Source organism: Enhydra lutris, unplaced genomic scaffold, assembly GCF_002288905.1.
Source record: "Enhydra lutris kenyoni isolate GAN:26980312 unplaced genomic scaffold, ASM228890v2 scaffoldscaffold39, whole genome shotgun sequence".
Classification (NCBI taxonomy): Eukaryota; Metazoa; Chordata; class Mammalia; order Carnivora; family Mustelidae; genus Enhydra; species Enhydra lutris.
Genome location: NW_019154123.1, coordinates 13,832,766 through 13,854,394, shown reverse-complemented (window position 1 = coordinate 13,854,394; position 21,629 = coordinate 13,832,766). Strand labels below are relative to the sequence as shown.

At 39.4% G+C, this 21,629-nt stretch overlaps 1 protein-coding gene across 1 annotated transcript in view; it reads right to left on the bottom strand.

Annotated features, from left to right (window-relative positions):
- Positions 1–540: 540 nt before the first annotated feature.
- LOC111155113 (collagen type VI alpha 5 chain) overlaps positions 541–21,629 on the bottom strand; it is a 142,161-nt gene continuing 121,072 nt past the window's right edge. The window contains exons 38-41 of the mRNA XM_022515174.1: positions 7,354–8,040; positions 5,869–5,965; positions 4,884–5,128; positions 541–569 (exon numbers count right to left, since the gene is read on the bottom strand). Of these exons, the coding sequence (XP_022370882.1) occupies positions 541–569; positions 4,884–5,128; positions 5,869–5,965; positions 7,354–8,040 (1,058 nt within the window). The remainder of the gene's footprint in view (positions 570–4,883; positions 5,129–5,868; positions 5,966–7,353; positions 8,041–21,629) is intronic.

Genomic DNA, 21,629 nt, shown 5'->3' with positions numbered 1-21,629 from the left:
TACTGTTCTTGATGTTAGAAAAATAAAGACTAAGAAACAAGCCCTAACATGGTATAATGGGAAAAGGAATACAGTTGTTCTTCTTAAAAATCCACATTAAAACCTTGCAAATGTACATTAATGAGCAAAATAATCTGTACATTAAGTTGATGGATAAAATCAAAACATCAGAAAAATGAGTAGGTGAAAAGAAAAGCTCACTCTCTCTGGGAAAACAAAGATAAGCATAGCAAGATCAACATATAAGGGCTGATCATCCTTCACAATGGATTATTTTTAATTGTCACATATATTACCAGACTTAGATCATTCATGTAAGATAATACTAGCTGATTATATGCCAAGCACATTGTGTATTTTGACCTTCATATGTATCATCTCCAATCTTTCAACAACCCAGATAATGAATTTTCAGATAAATATTTTATTATCTTTTTTCCATGATTATTTGTGTTCTAGAAACACAATTGTAGGGTATACATCCTTTGTGATGAAATGGTATTGGACTAGGTGCTGTGAATATTCTTTGGTAAGACAATTTTAGATGTCTGCAGCTTCCATTTCCTTATCTATAAAAAGATACAAGACAACTCAGTGATTTCTAAAGTCATTCCATTTTCAAATTCTAATCTTGCATGATTCCATTCCAAGAAAGAAGCCAAACTGACATTTCCTAAAGAGACTCAGACTGACTTCTTGGAGAAGAGATGGCCAAATGTCACCCAATCGAGTTACTGGCTAGCACTCTCAGAGGGAAATGAGTAAAGACATCATCAACTTCTGGATGTAGGATATATAATTAAGTAGAAAAATGGAGAAAACTTCTGGAGGAAAGAAATTTTGGAGAATAATAACAAACAAGAAAGGTCTCAGTAATGCTCACTTGATAATCCTTTTGAGTTACCAAACTTATCATTTTCAGCAGCAATCTCACCTCAAGATACCTAACAGGACTGATTGAATAGAAATTTATAGAAGTGTTTTTCAAACTTATATGCATATTGGGATTGCTCTGGGGCTTCAAAAAAAAAAAAAAAAAAAAGGTTGTCTGTGTCTCCCTCCCAGAGATCTAAGTGATGTAGAGTGTGGGCTGGACTGTGGAACTGTCAACAAATACCCAGGTCATTATAATCCATAGACAAGCTTGGGCAATGCTGATTTATAGGGTTTCTTCCTGTAATTATGTTGTTAATTATATCCCCTGCTGTGGACTGTATTGTGTCCCCCCAAATTCAGATGTTGAACCCTACATGACTATATTGGATATATGGCCTTTAAGAAGGTGACTAAGATTAAATGAGGTCTTAAGATGGAGACACAATCTGATAAAAGTGGTGAACTTAAAAGAGGAAGTAACACCAGGACTGTCTTCACCATGTGAAAACAGAGCAAGAAAGTGGCTGTCTGCAAGCCAGGAAGAGAGCTCTCATTAAAACCAAACTGGCTCTTGCCCTGACCTTGGTCTTCCCAGCCTCCAGAACCATGAAAAAATAAATTAGTGTTGTTTAAGTCCCCCAGTCTATGGCATTTTTTATGGTAGCCTGAGCTACGATATTTCCTCTTACATCCACCCTCTCTATCTCAGATCTGATTCCTTTCTCCAGTATTGGGAAAGCACAATAAATCAGGACCTGCCAGACTAGGGTCAAGTCCTAGGAAGGCACTAAACCTATTTGAGCTTCAGTTTCTTCATCCAAATATGAGGGGTATTATTTCCTGTCTCTTACACAGGGTTTTGGAAAGAACTCAGTGGGATCATTTACATGAAATTACCTTAAAAGACAGTATGGCTCTGTACACAGGTGAGCTGCAGCTGGAACCTGCCACTTTTTCTCACTCAACCAGCCTCCCTTTCCAATCCCCTCCTTGATTTCCCTCTTGGGTCCCCTCCTCAGCATGTTCTCTCTCAGCCGTCTGATCCTCAGTCATTTGGCCTCACCCTAACTCCCTGGTTCTCCCACCACTGCTTTCCTTTAGCACATGTCTGTTAGCAACAAATCCTCTTAGTTTTCCTTTATCTGGAAATATCGTTATTTTGTCTTCATTCTGGAGGGCTATGTTCACTGGATATAAAATTCTGTGTTCCGAGTCCTTTGACTTCAGTATGTGAAAGAAAAATATGTTTCACTATCTTTCAGCCCCCATGATTTCTGATGAGAAATCTACCATCATTTGAAGAATTGTTCCTTTCTTTTGTAATAGGTAGATTTTCTCTAGCTGCTTCGAGATTTTTCTTTATCTTTTGTTTTTAGCAGTTAATGATGTGTCTTGAGTGGGGTTTTAAACTCTGTAAAGTTATATCTTCTACTAATTTGGGAATTTTTTGTACATGATTTCCTCTAATATGTATTTTCTTCTGACTGAATCTAACTTTCTTTTCTTTCTACTTTCCTTCTAGAATGCCAATAAAACAAATGTTAGACCTTTTGATATTATTTTACAAGTCTCCAAGGTTCTGTTCATTTTTAAAAATTCCTTTCAGATTATATAATTAATATATCTTCAAGTTCTTTGAGTCTTTCCTCTGTCATCCTCCTTCTGCTTTTGAGCCTGTCCATTAGTTGCATATAACACCCAGTGCTCATCACCACACATTTCTGCTGAGAATACCTTTCTGTTCATTTCAAGTTGTTTGCCTTTATCTCATGGAGCATAGTTATCATAGCTGCTTCAATGGCTTTGTCTGTTTTTTGTCTTTTCCTTGAGAATAGTTCACATCTCCTGGTTCCCTGTAGGTTGCCTAGTTTTAGGTTTTATCATGAACATTTTGAATATTATGTTGTACAGACTCTAAATCCTAGTATGATTCTGTGTAGAATTTTAAATTTTTTTGTCAGCAGGCAATCAACCTGGTAGGTTGCAAGTGCTGTGTTACCTCCTATGAACAGTGGTTCTATCTCAGTTTAATGTCCAAAGCCTTTACTATCCTGTTCTGGGTCTTCCCCATCCATGCACAGCATAGTGGAGAGCCCAAGGCTTATGTAGCTCCCATAATTAGAATTAGAGTATCCCCTTCTCCAGTTCTTTTCTCTCTGGGGCTATGCCTACATGCTGGCCAACAGGGCCTCTCTTCCTAGTTCCTCTGGCCAGAAAAACAGGGTTTCTCTTTAATTTTAGCTAGCTAGCCTTCTACTCAGCTCCAAACTTTGCCTACTTTCAGAGCAAAACAGTGGGCAAAATAGTGAGAGGAGGGGTGCCTGGGTGGTTTATTGGTTAAGCATCTACCTTTGGCTCAGGTCATGATTTTGGGGTCCTATATTGACCCTTGCATCAGGCTCCCTGCTCAGTGGGGACCCTGCTTCTCCTTATTCTTCTGCCTCCTCCCCTGCTTGTATGCTTTCTCACTCTCTGTCAAATAAATAAGTAAAATCTTCTAAAAATTTTTTTAAAAATGAGAGGAAAGAGAGGGGAAATGGGGATTTCTTCCACAACCTCTTACAAACAAGGGCCCCTTTTCTTAGTTCTTCTGTCCACAAACATGGGGTTTGTACTGAGTTTTAGCCTCCTGCCTTACTGCCATTACACAGTTCCAGGACTGAGGTCTGGCCTCAGGCCAAATCCACAAAAGGAAACAGAAAAGACAATGGGAAACTTTATAATATATCTGCTTTTTGTTTCTTTTCAGAGATCTCAGGAGGTTGCTTTTTTGTGTTTTCTCCAGAGTTCTCAGTTGTGATCAGTGGGAGAGAGAGGCTATATGGGCTTAGTCCATCTTGACTGGAAACAGATATTTCATTGTATTTATATTTGATTTTTCTTTTCTTAAATGTCCCTTCCCTTTCTATAGTTTTCTATATTTCCTCTATTCTCATCTCTCCTATTTTCCATCATTTTGCTAATTTTGTTCAATATCTATATACTAGCTATGCCTACAATTATACCCGTATCTAATACATATAGTATAGATGTATATATGAAGTGTTGATATATATTATATATTATATATTAATATATATTACAATATTGTATATTAATATGGTGATATATATTACATACTTAATATTGTACATACATACTGCATATATACATGGCATTTCATTATATAATCACACCAAAATTGATTTATCATACCTACTATTGGGCATTTTGGTTTCCACTTTGGGACTATTACAAATAATGCTTTTATGGACATTCTAATACATGACTTTTGACGAATATATATATTTTCTGTAGGGCATATACATTAAAGTTGATAGTCATAGTATATGTATACTTTCAGCTTTAGTAGACACCCAAGAGTATTTATTTTAAAATAATTTCCCATGTAGTTTTGATACACAACAAAAATTGTGAATAGCTTTCCTAGAGCCTACTATAGCTTCCTGTTCTCCATCTTCCATTTTTCCCTTTAACTCTAGGTCCAGAAACACCTCCTTACATTGCCTAAGAAGCTGCCCTCAGTCTCCAGAGAAGTCTCAAAAGCACAACAGCCTTGTCCATTCCAGGCACTGGTTAGAAGCCCACATCTCAGAGCAGGAAAGCCTGGGTTGCTAAGGGAGAAGGCAGACCCTCAAACACTGGAGGTTTCTTGCATAGCTCTCCCCCACTGCATTTTGCACAAGGATGAAGGGCTCTGCTTGCTTACTCAGGACTTGTGTGGCCCTTTTTCTCATCCCATTCCCTGACCCCACACCAAACATCTATACCTACTTCCAGTTCTGGTTTTGTCAACACCATTGATTCCTTTTTTTTTTGCCTTTCTGGAGTTATGTCTTGTCTGCCTCCTCATTTTGGGAACTCCTTGCAACCCTAGATGATAGGCACCTCTATCCTGTCATTTCTACTTGCTCCAGTGAGTTCTCCTTGCTAATCTTCGCTCAGCTTCCACCAGGGGAAATCCAAAGGTACTTCAGGGTCTTCGATTCTATTGTACCCAAGGTTACCTTTTTTATCTTGTTGTTTACCACCTGCTAGAGCTGGTATTTCTTCTGATTGTGCCTCTTCCTCATTGTTCACCAGCAGTTCTCCAGTTGAAAAGAGCATGTATAACTTCTGGATCAAATCAGTAGCAGTCTCAGAACCATTACTAGGACTGATCCCTAATAAAGAGGAATGCTGCTCCTGGGAACCAAATTCATCAAACAGCTCACTGTTTCCTGTTTCTATTTTATACACCTCAGGAATATGGCTGAGGTGACAGAGAAAAGAGATGAAAAATACATTAGCCAAGTCCTTGCAGAATTAAATGTAAATACAGGCAGATATAGAATAGCAATAAATTTTATACATGTGCTTGGAGTAGTCCAAATGCAGTTTGTGGATGAAATCTGACTCAGGGGCATTTAAAAAAAAATATTCCAAAGGAAATTAGAACGTTGTAACAATGGTTTAGGACTCCAAAGCAATCTTATTTTCACCACTGAATTTTTATTGAGTACTTACCTTAGGGTTGTACTTTGCAAAATCAAACAGAAAAGAATCCTTCCTACTAGTCTTCATATGGGTTCTGTTTTTTAAATGGTGAATGTTCTGGTTGCTTTTGCAATTTTTTTCTCTTTTTGTTTTTATTTTGCTCTAAGATTGTTATATCTAACATTTGATGTTATAAGTTTTCTGTTTTGGTAGTACCCAATATTAGAGTGGTATTATGTAAGGTATTACAAAGAACCTTTTTCTTTTTTTTCATAAAAGCAACAGAAATGGAAACATGGTTCTTTCTAATATGGGTCATATTCTACCTGCTATTAACTCCAGATCTGTGCAGTCATCACAGACCAGGAGTATTTCACACACACACTCTCACACACACACCCCTACATCCCAAGCAAACTTGCATCCTGGAAACTAAAGCACCATTCATTTAAAATTATTTTTGTAAAGACTGTTTCCAGCTGTAGTATTACCCAAACTGTTAATTTGCCAACTCACAATGCATTGTTTCCTGAGCCAACGTTCTCTGGGTTGGGAGAGGTGATGTTAACACACTTGGGTCTCAGATCTGCAGGGGGATATTTGTTGATGGCACCTGGAGAAAGATTGTGCTGGTTAATCTAAACTTTACCCTTCTATATTCTATCGCCCAGGTCAGTTCATCTTCTCCTGTGGTTAGAGGTATCTTCAAGAGCAAATTAATTTTATAAAGTCCTTGGCAAAGTAGTCACCCTCTGACATTTGCAGTATCTCATTGGCAAAGTCAATGAGATAAAGCAGTGATCGAGTCAAAAATTCTCAAGCTCTGTATGTCACAGGCTTGTGATACAATTCAAGGACATCTCTCCATCCCTTCTAAGATCTATTTCTCTTCCTCTAAATGGAAGATCTTTCCAGAAGACACATTGAGCTACTGAAATTGTCTGTCCTATTTATTTTAGGGTTGGAAGGGGGCATCCTTTTTTTTTTTTTTTTTTTTTTTTTTGCAAGTGGTAAGTCTGCTGCGATACATATGAATCCTGAATTCTAAAATTCCTTAGGGTTACATGAGCCCTGGGGCTTTGTGCAGGGCAGCAAATCTGCATTTCTGTTAATTCTCTGGGAAACTTGCAGGAACTGCAGGTAACTAATGTGGCCTCTGCCTCACTCCTAATCCCAGCACAGGCCAGAATTTGCTTGATGCCACAAGCTCTCAGGTATTCTACTATACCCACATCTAAAATTGCAACTCATGGACAGAGGCTGGAGCAGTCACTCTCAAAGCCCCACTATAAAAAGACACCCTTAAGACCCTGCTTGGCTATGCCTGAGCCAGTTGTTTGGGACAAAGGCTCTGGAAGAAATTCATGCCCATGGCTCAAAAGAATTAAAGTCAAACCAAAGGTAATTTGCAATGAAAGATAAAAAAAAAAAGTCCTTGGAGCAGTTGGATAGTGATGGTAGTGAGATATTACTGATTACAGCAGTAAACTTCTTTTTGGGTACAGGATTGAAATATAGTTTAAAGAACAGGAGCACAGCTCTAGGGTCAGAATGCATGGGGCTGAGTCTAGAATTTGCCAACTGTTAAACTGTAAACTTTTGGGTAATTTATTTAATGTCTCTGAACCTTTGTTTTCTCACCTGTAAAATGGAGATACTAGTACTTTCCTTTGAGGGCTGTACTGAGGATTAAATGATATAATCCATTTAAAGAAATTGCTACATAGTACCAAGTACATAGTAAACAGATAAGGGTTAAAAAAATACTTTTTTGCCTATATGGTGGTTTTCTGGCAAAGACCTTGACAGTGCAGCAGTAAAGTTCAAGGTCAGTAAGGCCTGATATTTTTCTCTGGTTTTCTCACTGCCTCCTACTCACACCTTAGACTGTACCACTCTCCACTGAAGTAAGGAGTTATTACTAAGCCACCTAGTGGACGGTACACAGAGACATTAAATCTATTGCAAAAGCAATAGAAGAAAAAAGGTTTAATGACTTACGTCTGATTAAATGAACAAATGGCTTGACAAACTTGATGATATAGTTCAAATCTGGCTTGTGGGCTCGGCCAAGCTGGACTAAGTGATGATCCAGTGGGTGGCTGGCTAATTCTTCTAATTCTTTGTCGTGTATAGGACCAAAGGAAAATACAAATATGGTGTAGCCCTGACACTTGGCTCTCAGAGCTACATTTCTTAAGACTTCCTTGTCTAAGGGGTTGGTTTCGCCAGCAGATATAACAAAGATAACTTTGTTTTTCCTCAGGTTGGGCGTTCCTACAAATACATTGTCAATTGTCCACTGCAGGGCATGGCCAATAAAAACATCACCATTGAGTTGTTGAAAAGAGTCTTGGAGATGATGTTTCATTTGGTGTACACTGTAGTAAGTAACCAAATCAAATTCCAGGTAGACAGGGCATTCTTCACTGTTGGGCATATAGCCTGGAGGAGAATAGCTCACAACTGCCACTCTGTCTCCTAATATGGAAGTCAGTGGGTAGGAGGCAACACGAAAATAATCAAGCACTGAGATTAGAAAAGCTTTCACTTCCTGAAACTCATCATTTCCTATTCTTTGGGAAGCATCTATGAGGAAAGCCACATCCATGTAATATTCTTGAAGAGAGGTATCTCCAGGTTCATTAGTAAGACCTGGTTCTTCTTTTCTGCCATGGTTTTCATGTCCTGCAATAGAATAGCTCAAGTCACTCTTTTCAGCAGAAGGCTAAATTTGGAACTGCTAGCCAAGGATGACCAAAAAAACAGCATGGGAGGGATGCCTGGGTGGCTCAGTCGTTAAGCGTCTGCCTTCGGCTCAGGTCATGATTGCAGGGTCCTGGGATCAAGCCCCACATCAGGCTCCCTGCTCGGCAGGAAGCCTGCTTCTCCCTCTCCCACTCCCGCTGCTTGTGTTCCCTCTCTCACTGTCTCTCTCTCACCGTCAAATAAATAAATAAAATCTTAAAAAAAAAATCTTGGGATTTTGCCATGTGTTCTTCCCATACACATGGCAGACATCATAAATCAATTATAGTACTTATTCCCAGATGCATTCTCCAAATATGTTTCCATGCACTGCATGGGAAACCACCTGCATGCCATAGGGGCTGTCATGTGAAAAGAAATGTATTTGCTAGCCTGTCTCATATTTGTCAAAGGACTGGTTGATCCTCTAGCAAGTATCATATGTAAGTTGAGAAACATGTAACTATTTTTAGTGCACTCCACATGATTACAAAATTTGAAGTACACATTTGCATGAGATCTAATTATTATGCAGCCACTCTAAGAGAAAGGCATATATATCAAAGTCATATTTATTGATGTCACAAACACATATACCTGTATACATATGTTCAAAATATGTACTATAGTGTGATGTCATAAGAGCAAATATAAATGCTGACTTTAGAATCCAAACTCTGTGTAAGACCTTAAAGGAGGGAGGAGTCAAGATGTCGGAGAAGTAGCAGGCTGAGACTACTTCAGGTAGCGGGAGATCAGCTAGATAGCTTATCTAATGATTGCAAACACCTACAAATCTAACAGGAGATGGAAGAGAAGAAGAACAGCAATTCTAGAAACAGAAAATCAACCACTTTCTGAAAGGTAGGACCGGCAGAGAAGTGAATCCAAAGCGACGGGAAGATAGACTGTGGGGGGAGGGGCCGGCTCCCGGCAAGCGGCAGAGCAACGGAGCACAAAATCAGGACTTTTAAAAGTCTGTTCCGCTGAGGGACATCGCTCCAGAGGCTTAACTGGGGTGAAGCCCACGCAGGGTCAGCGTGGCCTCAGGTCCCGCAGGGTCACAGAAGGATCGGGGTATCTGAGTGTCGCAGAGCTTACAGGTATTAGAACGGGGAAGCCAGCTACAGAGACAGAGCTAAGGAGTGAGCTCTAAGCTCGGGGTTACCTTGAACCGGTCGCAGGCTCGGTCCGCTCGGAGCGCGGCCAGAGGCAGGGTGACAGGAGTAAATCGGTGCTGTTCTGAGGGCGCACTGAGGAGTGGGGCCCCCGGTTCTCCGCTCCTCTGGGCCAGAGACTGGGAGGCCGCCATCGTCATTCCCGCCCTCCAGGAACTCTACGGAAAGCGCTCAGGGAACAAAAGCTCCCGAAAGCAAACCACAGCGGGTTACTCAGCCCGGCCCCTGGTAAGGGCGGTGCAACTCCGCCGGGGGCAAAGACACTTGAGAATCACTACAACAGGCCCCTCCCCCAGAAGATCAACAAGAAACCCAGCCAGGACCAAGTTCACCTACCAGGAGTGCAGTTTCAATACCAAGGAGAGCAGCGGAATTCCAGAGGAGGAGAAAACAAAGCACGGAACTCATGGCTTTCTCCCCATGATTCTTTAGCCTTGCAGTTAATTTAATTTTTTTTTCTTTTTCAATTTTTCTTTCTCTTCTTCTGCCAATTTTTTTTAACTTTTACCCTTTTCTTTTTTTAACTAGTCTATCTAATATATATATATTTTTTCTTTTTTATATTTTTTCTTTATTCGTTTTCTTTTTTTAAATTGTTTTTGTTTTTTGATTTTTCTTTCTGAACCTCTTTCTGAACCTTTCTACCCCCTAACAATTTGCGATCTCTTCTGATTTGGCTAAAGCATCTTATCCTGGGGTTGTTGCCACCCTTTTAGTATTTTACTTGCTCCTTCATATACTCTTATCTGGACAAAATGACAAGGCGGAAAAATTCACCACAAAAAAAAAAAGAACAAGAGGCAGTACCAAAGGCTAGGGACCTAATCAATACAGACATTGGTAATATGTCAGATCTAGAGTTCAGAATGACGATTCTCAAGGTTCTAGCCAGGCTCGAAAAAGGCATGGCAGATATTAGAGAAACCCTCTTGGGAGATATAAAAGCCCTTTCTGGAGAAATAAAAGAACTAAAATCTAACCAAGTTGAAATAAAAAAAGATATTAATGAGGTGCAATCAAAAATGGAGGCTCTCACTGCTAGGATAAATGAAGCAGAAGAAAGAATTAGCAATATAGAAGACCAAATGACAGAGAATAAAGAAGCTGAGCAAAAGAGGGACAAACAGCTACTGGACCACGAGGGGAGAATTCGAGAGATAAGTGACACCATAAGACGAAACAACATTAGAATAATTGGGATTCCAGAAGAAGAGGAAACAGAGAGGGGAGCAGAAGGTATATTGGAGAGAATTATTGGAGAGAATTTCCCCAATATGGCAAAGGGAACAAGCATCAAAATCCAGGAGGTTCAGAGAACCCCCCTCAAAATCAATAAGAATAGGTCCACACCCCGTCACCTAATAGTAAAATTTACAAGTCTTAGTGACAAAGAGAAAATCCTGAAAGCAGCCTGGGAAAAGAAGTCTGGAACATACAATGGTAAAAATATTAGATTGGCAGCAGACTTATCCACAGAGACCTGGCAGGCCAGAAAGAGCTGGCATGATATATTCAGAGCACTAAACGAGAAAAACATGCAGCCAAGAATACTATATCCAGCTAGGCTATCATTGAAAATAGAAGGAGAGATTAAAAGCTTCCAGGACAAACAAAAACTGAAAGAATTGGCAAACACCAAACCAGCTCTACAGGAAATATTGAAAGGGGTCCTCTAAGCAAAGAGAGACCCTAAAAGTAGTAGATCAGAAAGGAACAGAGACAATATACAATAACAGTCACCTTACAGGCAATACAATGGCACTAAATTCATATCTCTCAATAGTTACCCTGAATGTTAATGGGCTAAATGCCCCAATCAAAAGACACAGGGTATCAGAATGGATAAAAAAACAAAACCCATCTATATGTTGCCTACAAGAAACTCATCTTAAACCCGAAGACACCTCCAGATTTAAAGTGAGGGGGTGGAAAAGAATTTACCATGCTAATGGACATCAGAAGAAAGCAGGAGTGCAATCCTTATATCAGATCAATTAGATTTTCAGCCAAAGACTATAATAAAAGATGAGGAAGGACACTATATCATACTCAAAGGATCTGTTAACAAAACCAAAAGGCAACTGACAGAATGGGAGAAGATATTTGCAAACGACATATCAGATAAAGGGCTAGTGTCCAAAATCTATAAAGAATTTAGCAAACTCAACACCCAAAGAACAAATAATCCAATCAAGAAATGGGCAGAAGACATGAACAGACATTTCTGCAAAGAAGACATCCAGATGGCCAACAGACACATGAAAAAGTGCTCCATATCACTCGGCATCAGGGAAATACAAATCAAAACCACGATGAGATATCACCTCACACCAGTCAGAATGGCTAAAATTAACAAGTCAGGAAATGACAGATGCTGGCGAGGATGCGGAGAAAGGGGAACCCTCCTACACTGTTGGTGGGAATGCAAGCTGGTGCAACCACTCTGGAAAACAGCATGGAGGTTCCTCAAAATGTTGAAAATAGAACTACCCTATGACCCAGCAATTGCACTGCTGGGTATTTACCCTAAAGATACAAACGTAGTGATCCGAAGGGGCACGTGCACCCGAATGTTTATAGCAGCAATGTCTACAATAGCCAAACTATGGAAAGAACCTAGATGTCCATCAACAGACGAATGGATAAAGAAGATGTGGTATATATACACAATGGAATACTATGCAGCCATCAAAAGAAATGAAATCTTGCCATTTGCGACGACGTGGATGGAACTAGAGGGTATCATGCTTAGCGAAATAAGTCAATCGGAGAAAGACAACTATCATATGATCTCCCTGATATGAGGGAGAGGAGATGCAACATGGGGGGTTAAGGGGGTAGGAGAAGAATAAATGAAACAAGATGGAATTGGGAGGGAGACAAACCATAAGTGACTCTTAATCTCACAAAACAAACTGAGGGTTGATGGGGGGAGGGGGGTTGGGAGAGGGGGGTGGGGTTATGGACATTGGGGAGGGTATGTGCTATGGTGAGTGCTATGAAGTGTGTAAACCGAGCGATTCACAGACCTGTACCCCTGGGGATAAAAATATATGTTTATAAAAAATAAAAGTTAAAAAAAAATCGTAAGGTGTATAATGTAGTGTTTTGATATCACTACACCTTGCATAATGATTATGACAATCAAGCTAATATTATTGGATTTGATTTACTTAAAATTTTGTTTAGAATTTTTGCAGCTACTAATGGGTAGCTTTACCCCAAAGATACAGATGTAGTGAAAAGAGGGGCCATCAGTACCCCAATGTTTATAGCAGCAATGGCCACAGTCAACAAACTGTGGAAAGAACCAAGATGCCCTTCAATGGATGAATGGATAAGGAAGATGTGGTCCATATACACTACGGAGTATTATGCCTCCATCAGAAAGGATGAATACCCAACTTTTGTAGCAACATGGACGTGACTGGAAGAGATTATACTGAGTGAAATAAGTCAAGCAGAGAGAGTCATTGATTTGAAAAGTTTCTTCTTTACCAACATAGGTATTTAATGCTACAGATGACCTTCTAAATCCTGCATTAGGGGAATCTCACAAATTCTGGCATATTGTGATTTTATTTGCATTCATCTCAAAATAGTTTCTAATTTCTCTTTTGATTTCTTCTTTGACCATAGGTTATTTGGAAGCATTTTATTTAGTTTCCAAATACTTAGGGATTTTTTGAAGATCTTTCAACTATTGATTTTTAATTTAATTCTGTTTTGGTCAGAAAATACAATTGGTATGACTTCAATCTCTTAAAATTTTGAGAATTGCTTTATGGCCCACAATATGACTTATTTTAGTAAGTGTTTCATATGTATTGAAAAGAACATGTATTCTGTTGTTTGCAGAGTATTCTGTATATATCCATTAGGTGAGGTTAGTTGCTCGTGTGGCTCAAGTCTTCCTGCTGATTTTTTACCAAGTATTGAGAGAGGGTATTAGAACTCTGATGCTCTTTTCATTAAAAACAAACAAACAAACAAAAAACCACAAACTTTTTTCTCCCCAAGTTTTATTTTAGATAATTCCATTACTGCATCTTCAAGTTCACTGATTTTTTCTTTTACCAAATTTAATTTGCTATTAATCCCATCCAGTATATTGTTCTTCCTAGACATTGCAACTTTTATCTCTGTAAATTCTATTTGAATCTTTTTTTTAATATCTTTTTACCTCTACTTATCTCTACTTAACTTTTTCACATATGAGATATAGTTATAATAACTGTTTTAATACCTTTGCTAACTCTAACATCTGTGTCAGTTCTAGTTTGTTTTACAGTGATTATGTTCTTGATTATGGTCAAGTTTTCATGCTTCTTTTTTTCCACAAATATTGTGAAATTTTCCTTTTTGGTTGTGGAATATTCGTGTATTCTTGCAAATATTCATGCCACATACAAACTATTTGATCCTTTTGGGTCGTGCTATTATGATTTGTTTGGCTAGTCTAGAGCAGTGCTTAATTTAAGGCTAATTATTCCCCACTACTGAGACAAGACCTCCCTGAGTTTTCTTTCCAATACTGTATGAATTATGAGTTTTTCCAGGCTTTCTGGCAGGAAAAGGCACTGTGGTCCTCTATGAGCAACTGGCACTGTTCTGTAATCTTTTCTGATGGTTCTTCTCCCAGGCTCAGGGCATTTCATCACAGGCATGTACCCTCACCACTCTACTGAATAATTGAGGGGGCCCTTTGCAGATCTCTTGGGGTTCTCTCTCTGTGCAGCTCTTTCTTTTCTGGCATTTTGTCATGGGAACTCTGACCACTTTAGTCTCCCTGGATTCTCAGTTCTGTCTCCTCATCTCAAGAAGTACATTGGGCTCTGTTTATAGCAGCAATGGCCATGGTATTTGGCTATGAAGGTCAGTTAAATGGACATGTCTGTCATGTTGAAGTTTACAGTCCTGGAGATGACTAACCACCACCTGCACTGTCATCAGGATCTTTGTTTTCCACCTATAGCATTTTGGCTTCTTTAAAAAGAATAATCAACACACTTTGTTAAAACACGAGGAAAAGTATTTCATAAATGTTCTGATAGAAAAGGAGGATCAATTTATGTTAGAGAAATGTTTTTTCATGCATGCCCATATCAAAAGGTTTACTGTTTTTTCCCAATTTTCTCTTTATAACTGAGCAAAATCTCCATCTTTTTCCAAAGTACCCAGCAGAATTATTTTCTAAGGAGGCATATTTTCACCCACAAAATCTGTAAAAATAGGCTCTCTTCCTACTTACAGGATTAGCATGAGAATCAAGCAGCTAAATGTAGATACTTATGGTTTGAAAACTCTAAAATTAGTCAAACATGAAGTATGATTATTCTAACTTTGAGTCGAAATTCATCTTACTTAGAGAGAGTGGGTGTTCAAAAATATTTTCTTTCAAGAAAACCTGGCAGGAGTTTGGATACAATATATCCGTAGCTCATAGCAATGCTGTGTATTTTCTGGAAATGTCATGGTGCCAAATTCCCGTCTTCAAGTTTATGGAAGAATTTCCTCAGAATGGCAGAGAAGGAAGGGCTGGCTAACTTTTTATTGCGGAGGAGGCTTGGAAGGAGTGAGGGATCCAGCTAGATTTCCAGGGAAGCAGCCTCAGAAATTAGTCTAACTTTGGCCAATATTAAAGCCACAACACCATGTGTGCTCCAATAACTTTAGGGAGAAGTGGGGGGTGGAAAGGGAACTTAGAAGGGAGAATCTACAGGACCCTGAGCCATTTGGACTGGGATTAAGTATTCTGTGAAGAAGCTATGCTGCCTTTCATGGCAGTTGTGGGAAACCTCAAGATATGTATGACTTATCCAGTGATCTGATTTGGAATTTGTCCAGGGATCAAAATTAGTCATGTGTTCTTCATAGGCAAGCCACATGTATAACCGAGGCTAACTTGCATATATATTTCTATCCAATTGTACTGTAGATTAAAGTGACGTTGTTTTATAAGATTTCCCATGAGGCAGGCAATGTTTTCTTTCCTGCTTTTCCACTGAGTATTTGATGAGCCTTCAGTTCACTTCAGGTCTTATGCTCAGCTCTGTGTATGTTTTCTCTCAGTTAACCTTCCACAGGGCACCAAGAGGGTAGAATTACCATCATTCCCCTTTTACAGATGAGCAAGCAGAAGCTTGGAGAAAGTAAATTACTTGGCCAAGAAACAGCAGCTTCTAAGTGGTAGAGGAAGGATTTGAACCCCACTCGTAACTCCCTCAGAAGAACTGGTCCTCAGATATGAGGGTAGAGCACACATGAATGATCATATTAACCACTCACCAAACGCCCTGAGACCTGGTGTGAAAAATGAGGTTCTTGGTCAATTGCCATTCCTTCTGAGTGAAGCCACTAGAAGAAGTTTTCTTCCAAAATAGGCAACTATATGATTAAATAAAATTTGCAATTTTTTCTTCTCTAGGCATTGTAGAACAGTGGTTATGAGCAGAAACTTTGGTGTTTTGAGTCCTGTCTCTGCTGTTTGTTACCTCTATGGCCCTGAATCCCTCCCTACTTCAGTTTCATTATGTAAAAAGCAGTAATAATAAACTATAAACCTTATAAGGTTTTTTAGAGAATTAAAGTTTGCACAGTTCCTAACATATCCTAATTACTCTACAAATATAATTTTTGGAGGGAGATAAACAAATAGAAAAGTCCCAGACATCTGAAAATCCTGCCCATGTTACTCTATTCCACAAATGAGAATTTCCATCAGAAAAAAACGCACAGCCAGCTAGAATTAATGGAAGATAACTTGCACACGCACATATGTACGCATATTCTCAGAAATTAGGAGCTCATTCTGCTGTGTTTGGGAATGTTTAACTACAGGGGAGTTAGCAATAATTTATGTACCTCTCCATTTAATGATGCCATCCCAGGCCTGTCCTCCCTCCTGTCTGCTGAGGTCACTGGCCAGGCACTAAGCTGAGGCAGCAAGGGAGGGAGGCACAAGAATTTTATGCCAAAGGGAAATATAGACACATTTAAAATTCCCTCCTTTTATTTTATGAGGTCCTCTTTCCCCCATTTGCCTAAACAAGTAGAAGTGACTGTCTTAAAATAGATTTCATCCTCTTCCACCAAAGACATAGAATAAATATTTTTCTTGACCTAGACTTTTTAGGTGGCACTAAGTCTGAAAGACTCACTCTGTAGTCCACTTCATACTCTGAAACAAGTCTTCAGAAGATACCAGCATACTGAGAAAAAGTGACACATGCCTTAGGGATTATTTAGACCCAGACTACCGAGATCTAACATTTTGGTCTTTATGGTGTTATTCTGTACTCTGGCTTCTGGATAAAATTATAAGCAGTTTATAAAGCCAAGTTATTCTGGCATTATAGCCTCTGGATGGGTTTATAAACAGGATTTTTTTTAATGAAATTAAATTTTTAGAATAAAAATGCACTACTGAAATTATTTTAAACTAATTCTCCCAAATGATGATGTGATTGAACTTATTCTCAAATTTGGCAATTGGATTTATTTCCTCATATGTAAATGCAGACAATGCCATCACCAGGAAACATGGCATACCTAGTTAAAAGTTAGTGGGCATGAGTTTGAGTCCTGACTTAACTTAATTTAACTTAAAGTTAAATTAAGCTTTTAACCTTTGTATCAGTTTCCTCATTTGTAAAATATAAAATATAGGGGAGCCTGGGTGGCTCACTCGGTTGAGTGTCTGACTCTAGATATTGGCTTGAGTCATGATCTCAGGGTTGTGAGATCAAGCCCCGTGTTAGGCTCTACACTCAGGAAGGAGTCTACCTGAGATGCTTTCTCTCTATTGCCCTTTGTCCTGCTCCATGTTCACATGTGTACACTCTAAATAAATAAATAAAATCTTTAAAAATTATAAAATGTAATAATAATAATAATTAACAATAATAATGGACGTTTTGGTAAAGATTAAATAAAATCATGTGTATAAAGTGCTTAGCATTGTGCCTGGCACAGAGTTGTGCTAAGTAAGCAGTAGCTTCTGTGGTTATGATTATTCCTCACACATCGTTCAATCATCCCTCAAGTGAGACAGTGCATGCGATGCTTTGAGAATTGTACTGCAGGGAATAAGTATTGGTCCCCAAAGCATTCCATTTGCACTTTTAATTAAACTGAATACTTCCTGGGACTCCTGGTTGGCTCAGTTGGTTAAGCGGCTGCCTTCGGCTCAGGTCATGATCCCAGCGTCCTGGGATCAAGTCCCACATCAGGCTCCTTGCTCAGCAGGGAGCCTGCTTCTCCCTCAGCCTCTGCTTGCCACTCTGTCTGCCTGTGCTCACTCTCTCTGACAAACAAAACAAAACAAAACAAAACAAAACAAAACAAAAACTGAATACTTTCTGACTTGTGTTATGCATTTTTTTGTACACACAGAATATCCTCTGTCAGACCACAAGCTCCTAGAACACAGGGCCTCTGTCTGAGTCTTAAAAGCAAAACAAAAAACAAAAAAAACCCCACTCCTAAGCCCCTAAAGAGACTAGCTCAGGGCTGAACTCAGAACAGGAGCCAATACATATTTGCCATATGAAAGGACATCTGAATAATCATGGAAAATCTACCTAAAAGCCTAGTGCTTTCATATGGTAAGCCCTCATTGCGGGCTATCACTGTTACCTTCACCTCTACCACCCCCACTATTACCATCCCACCCTCACAACTCCACCACCACCAGCATCACCACCACGATCATCACCACCCCACTTACATACCCTGACCTCCATCTCCACCATTGGCAATACTGGTGCCACCAGCCTCTCTACCACCCTCCTCTACCACTACCATCAGCAACAGCAAACACCTTCATCATCACTGTCTTCATTACCACCACAACCAGCACCAACACTGTCATCAACAGCCCCTCTACCACCACCACCACTATCACCCCATTACTACAAATATCCAAGTTTCATTCCATAAGAAAGGGGTCTGCCTTGAAAAATATGTCACTAGTGTTCTAGAACATTGCTTTATTACTTATAATAAAGGATTGCCTGAGACATACAGAAATAACCTCAATGAGCATTTGAATTCAAATAGTCCACATACCCTGAACAACCAGTTCATGTTAGTTTTGTCCACATGCAAAACCTTCATGGAAGATGACCAAAACTGTAATAACGAGACAATAAATTCTCAAGCAAAAGTAAATGCAATGAACAGGAAACTCAGTTTATTCCCCAGAGAACATCAAGATGGTTGAAATTTCCTAAAGAGTTCATGAAACATATCATGAAAATTCAGATATGACCACCATTTTATTACTACCCTCCTCTTTAGAATGTACACTGAAATAAAAGTAGGACATTTACCTGATTTCCACAGGTGATTCAGAAGCCAATTCTGCTGCATTTAAGTCTAGCATGGACTTAAATTTAGCAGAAGTCAAGATAATATATTCAAGTTCAATAAATGGCAGTAAAAATTAGAAACAAGTTAAGTGTTCAATGAGATAAATAAATTCATTCATTGAAAGTAATGTTGTGAGATACAGAAAATCAGTACAAAGCTTGCAGCAATACGTAAAATGTATGACCTAACATGATGTGAGAAGCAGGATATCCAATTGACTGATATGATGTAAATCTATGGGCTTATGGAAAAACCAAAGAATATATTCCACACTACAAATAGCTTTTGCTAAATTATTTGAGATTCTTTGTATGCAAATTTTATGTATGACAGTACTTCTATAATTTTTTAAAAATTAGCAGAATCTTGGGTCCCTGGGTGGCTCAGTCAGTTAAGCAACTGCCTTCAACTCAGGTCATGATCCTGGAGTCCTGGGATCAAGTTCCACATCAGGGTCCCAGCTCCATGGGAAGTCTGCTTCTCCTTCTGACCTCCCCTCTCATGCACTCTCATTCTATCTCTCAAATAAATAAATAAATAAAATCTTTTTTTAAAAATTGGCAGAATCTTGAGAGTATAACGGGAAAACAGTGGACAGGGTGTAGGAATTGTGAGTCCCTATTCTGAATCTTCCTGAAAGAACTTGGGGGCATGAAGTTTCTTCTAAAAATGTGTTTCTTCCACTATTGACAGTTTGACTGGATAGTGCTTTGGTGTGAGGGGAGGGTCCTGGGATTGTATGATATTTAGCAGCATCTGTGGCCTCTGTCAGTTAGATGCCAGTACTACCTCCCAGGTGTGACAACAAAAATCATCTCCAGACATTGCAATATGTCTCCCAGTGTGCACAGAGTGAAATCACCCCCAGGTGAATTTGTAAGAGAATCATTAAATATCTTTCCAGCTCTAATGCCCTGTGATTGAGTAAAAGTCAAAAGACATATTGGCTTTTAAAAAAAGGGAAAAATGTTACTTCTCATTTCTCAGTGAAATTCAGTGAAAAGAACATTAGCTGATGTTATCCTATGGCCTGAAACCCCTTAAAGCTATGAGTGAGCCCCCCAGGCTGAGTCTGGGTTGGTAATTAACATTTCATTACAAGTTATCCTGTCCTTTAATCTTGAAAGTCCACTAACTATATCTTTAATATTGGTTAACTTAGTATCTTTGATGAAAGTGCTATGCTTGCCACTGGCTCAGCAGTTACAACTTAATTAAAATTAAATCAACCATTTTTTATTACATAATTCCAAAGAACTATGTGTATTCCACTGGTTGGTTATTAAGAAGAACTGAATTTTCCAAAGAATTTTTTTTTTAAGATTTTATTTATTTATTTGTCAGAGAGAGAGAGGGAGAGAGAGCAAGCACAGGCAGACAGAATGGCAGGCAGAGGCAGAGGGAGAAGCAGGCTCCCTGATGAGCAAGGAGCCCGATGTGGGACTCGATCCCAGGACGCTGGGATCATGACCTGAGCCGAAGGCAGCTGCTTAACCAACTGAGCCACCCAGACGTCCCTCCAAAGAATTTTTATATTGCACATGTTGTGGCCAAAATGCTTGACATTATCTCATATATTTAGATCTTAAAAAGTATTGTTTCATTTTTTTAGATGTTGGATGGAGGGAAGCATGACTGTTCTGTGGTTTTACATGAGTAAAAAAAAAAAATTATAATGCAGTTCACCTGGAATCCTTTGAAAACAGGAATTCCAACTTTTGTCCTGTGGTGCTAGCGTCTCAATTACTTTCAGCTCCCTTGAGAATGCAGAGCTAATCTGGCATGCCAAAGTGACGGGATGAGCAATGGTTCTTAAAACACAAGCTATATTGGGCTCCTTGCTGGCTCAGTGGGTTAAGCCTTTGCCTTCAGCTCAAGTCATGATCTCAGGGTCATGGGATGGAGCCCCGAGTCAAGCTCTCTGCTCAGCAGGGAGCCTGCTTCCTCCTCTCTCTCTCTCTGCCTGCCTCTCTGCCTACTTGTGATCTCTGTCTGTCAAATAAATAAATAAAATCTTTAGAAAAAAAACCCACAACCTGTATTAGAGCTACTTGTTAAAACTCAGATTGCTGAGCCCCAGCCCCAGAGTTTCTGACTTGGTAGGTCTGGGAAAAGTGCTGAGAAGATGCATTTCTAATGACTTCCCAGGTGCTGCTGGTGCTGTTGCTGCAGGGACCACTCTTAAAGTTTCTAGCCTTTTCCTTGCCACTCACACACCTAAATATGAAGCAGTAATTCTGAGGTGGGTTCAGCAATCTGAGCTTATGAGGGACTTCCAGGTGATTCTGATACAGACTGTCATTCAGCTGCTATAAGGATTGGAGAGGGCCATGGAATTGAAGACGAACTTGGACATCAGAGCAGGTAGTAAGAAGCAGAGGGAGAGGCATAGGGAAGAGAGATAGTGATTGTATATCTCATGGAAAACACACAACTCATTTTCAGCCCACAGGACTCTGGAAACTATACCTTCTTTAAATGGTTTAGATTCCTGACTTTCTCCCAAGACTCTCAGTTCAAGGGCAGAAAGATCAGCCCTCAGCCACGAGAATCACATTACAAATGAGTAACAAGCACACATGTGGGTGCTTATGCCAGTTATCAACCTTTTATTTGTGCAATTCATCTGGAACTAATCAAAGTTCATCTCTTAGCAACTGAATAAAATATCTGAACCATAATATCCTCTCCATGAGGATGGCATATTATATAGAAAGTTCTCAGTACGTTTTGGCAACTGGCTAAAGATGATAAAAGAAAGGACAGAAGGAATAGCACTCAATCCCTAGACAACACTTTTTTAAAAAAAGACTTATTTATTTGACAGAAAGAGATGCAGAGAGAGAGGGGGAACACAAGCAGGGGGAGTGGGAGAGGGAGAAGCAGATTCCCCACTGAGAAGGGAGCCCGACATGGTGCTTGATCCCAGGACCCTGAGATTAAAACCCGAGCTGAAGACAGACACTTAACAACTGAGCC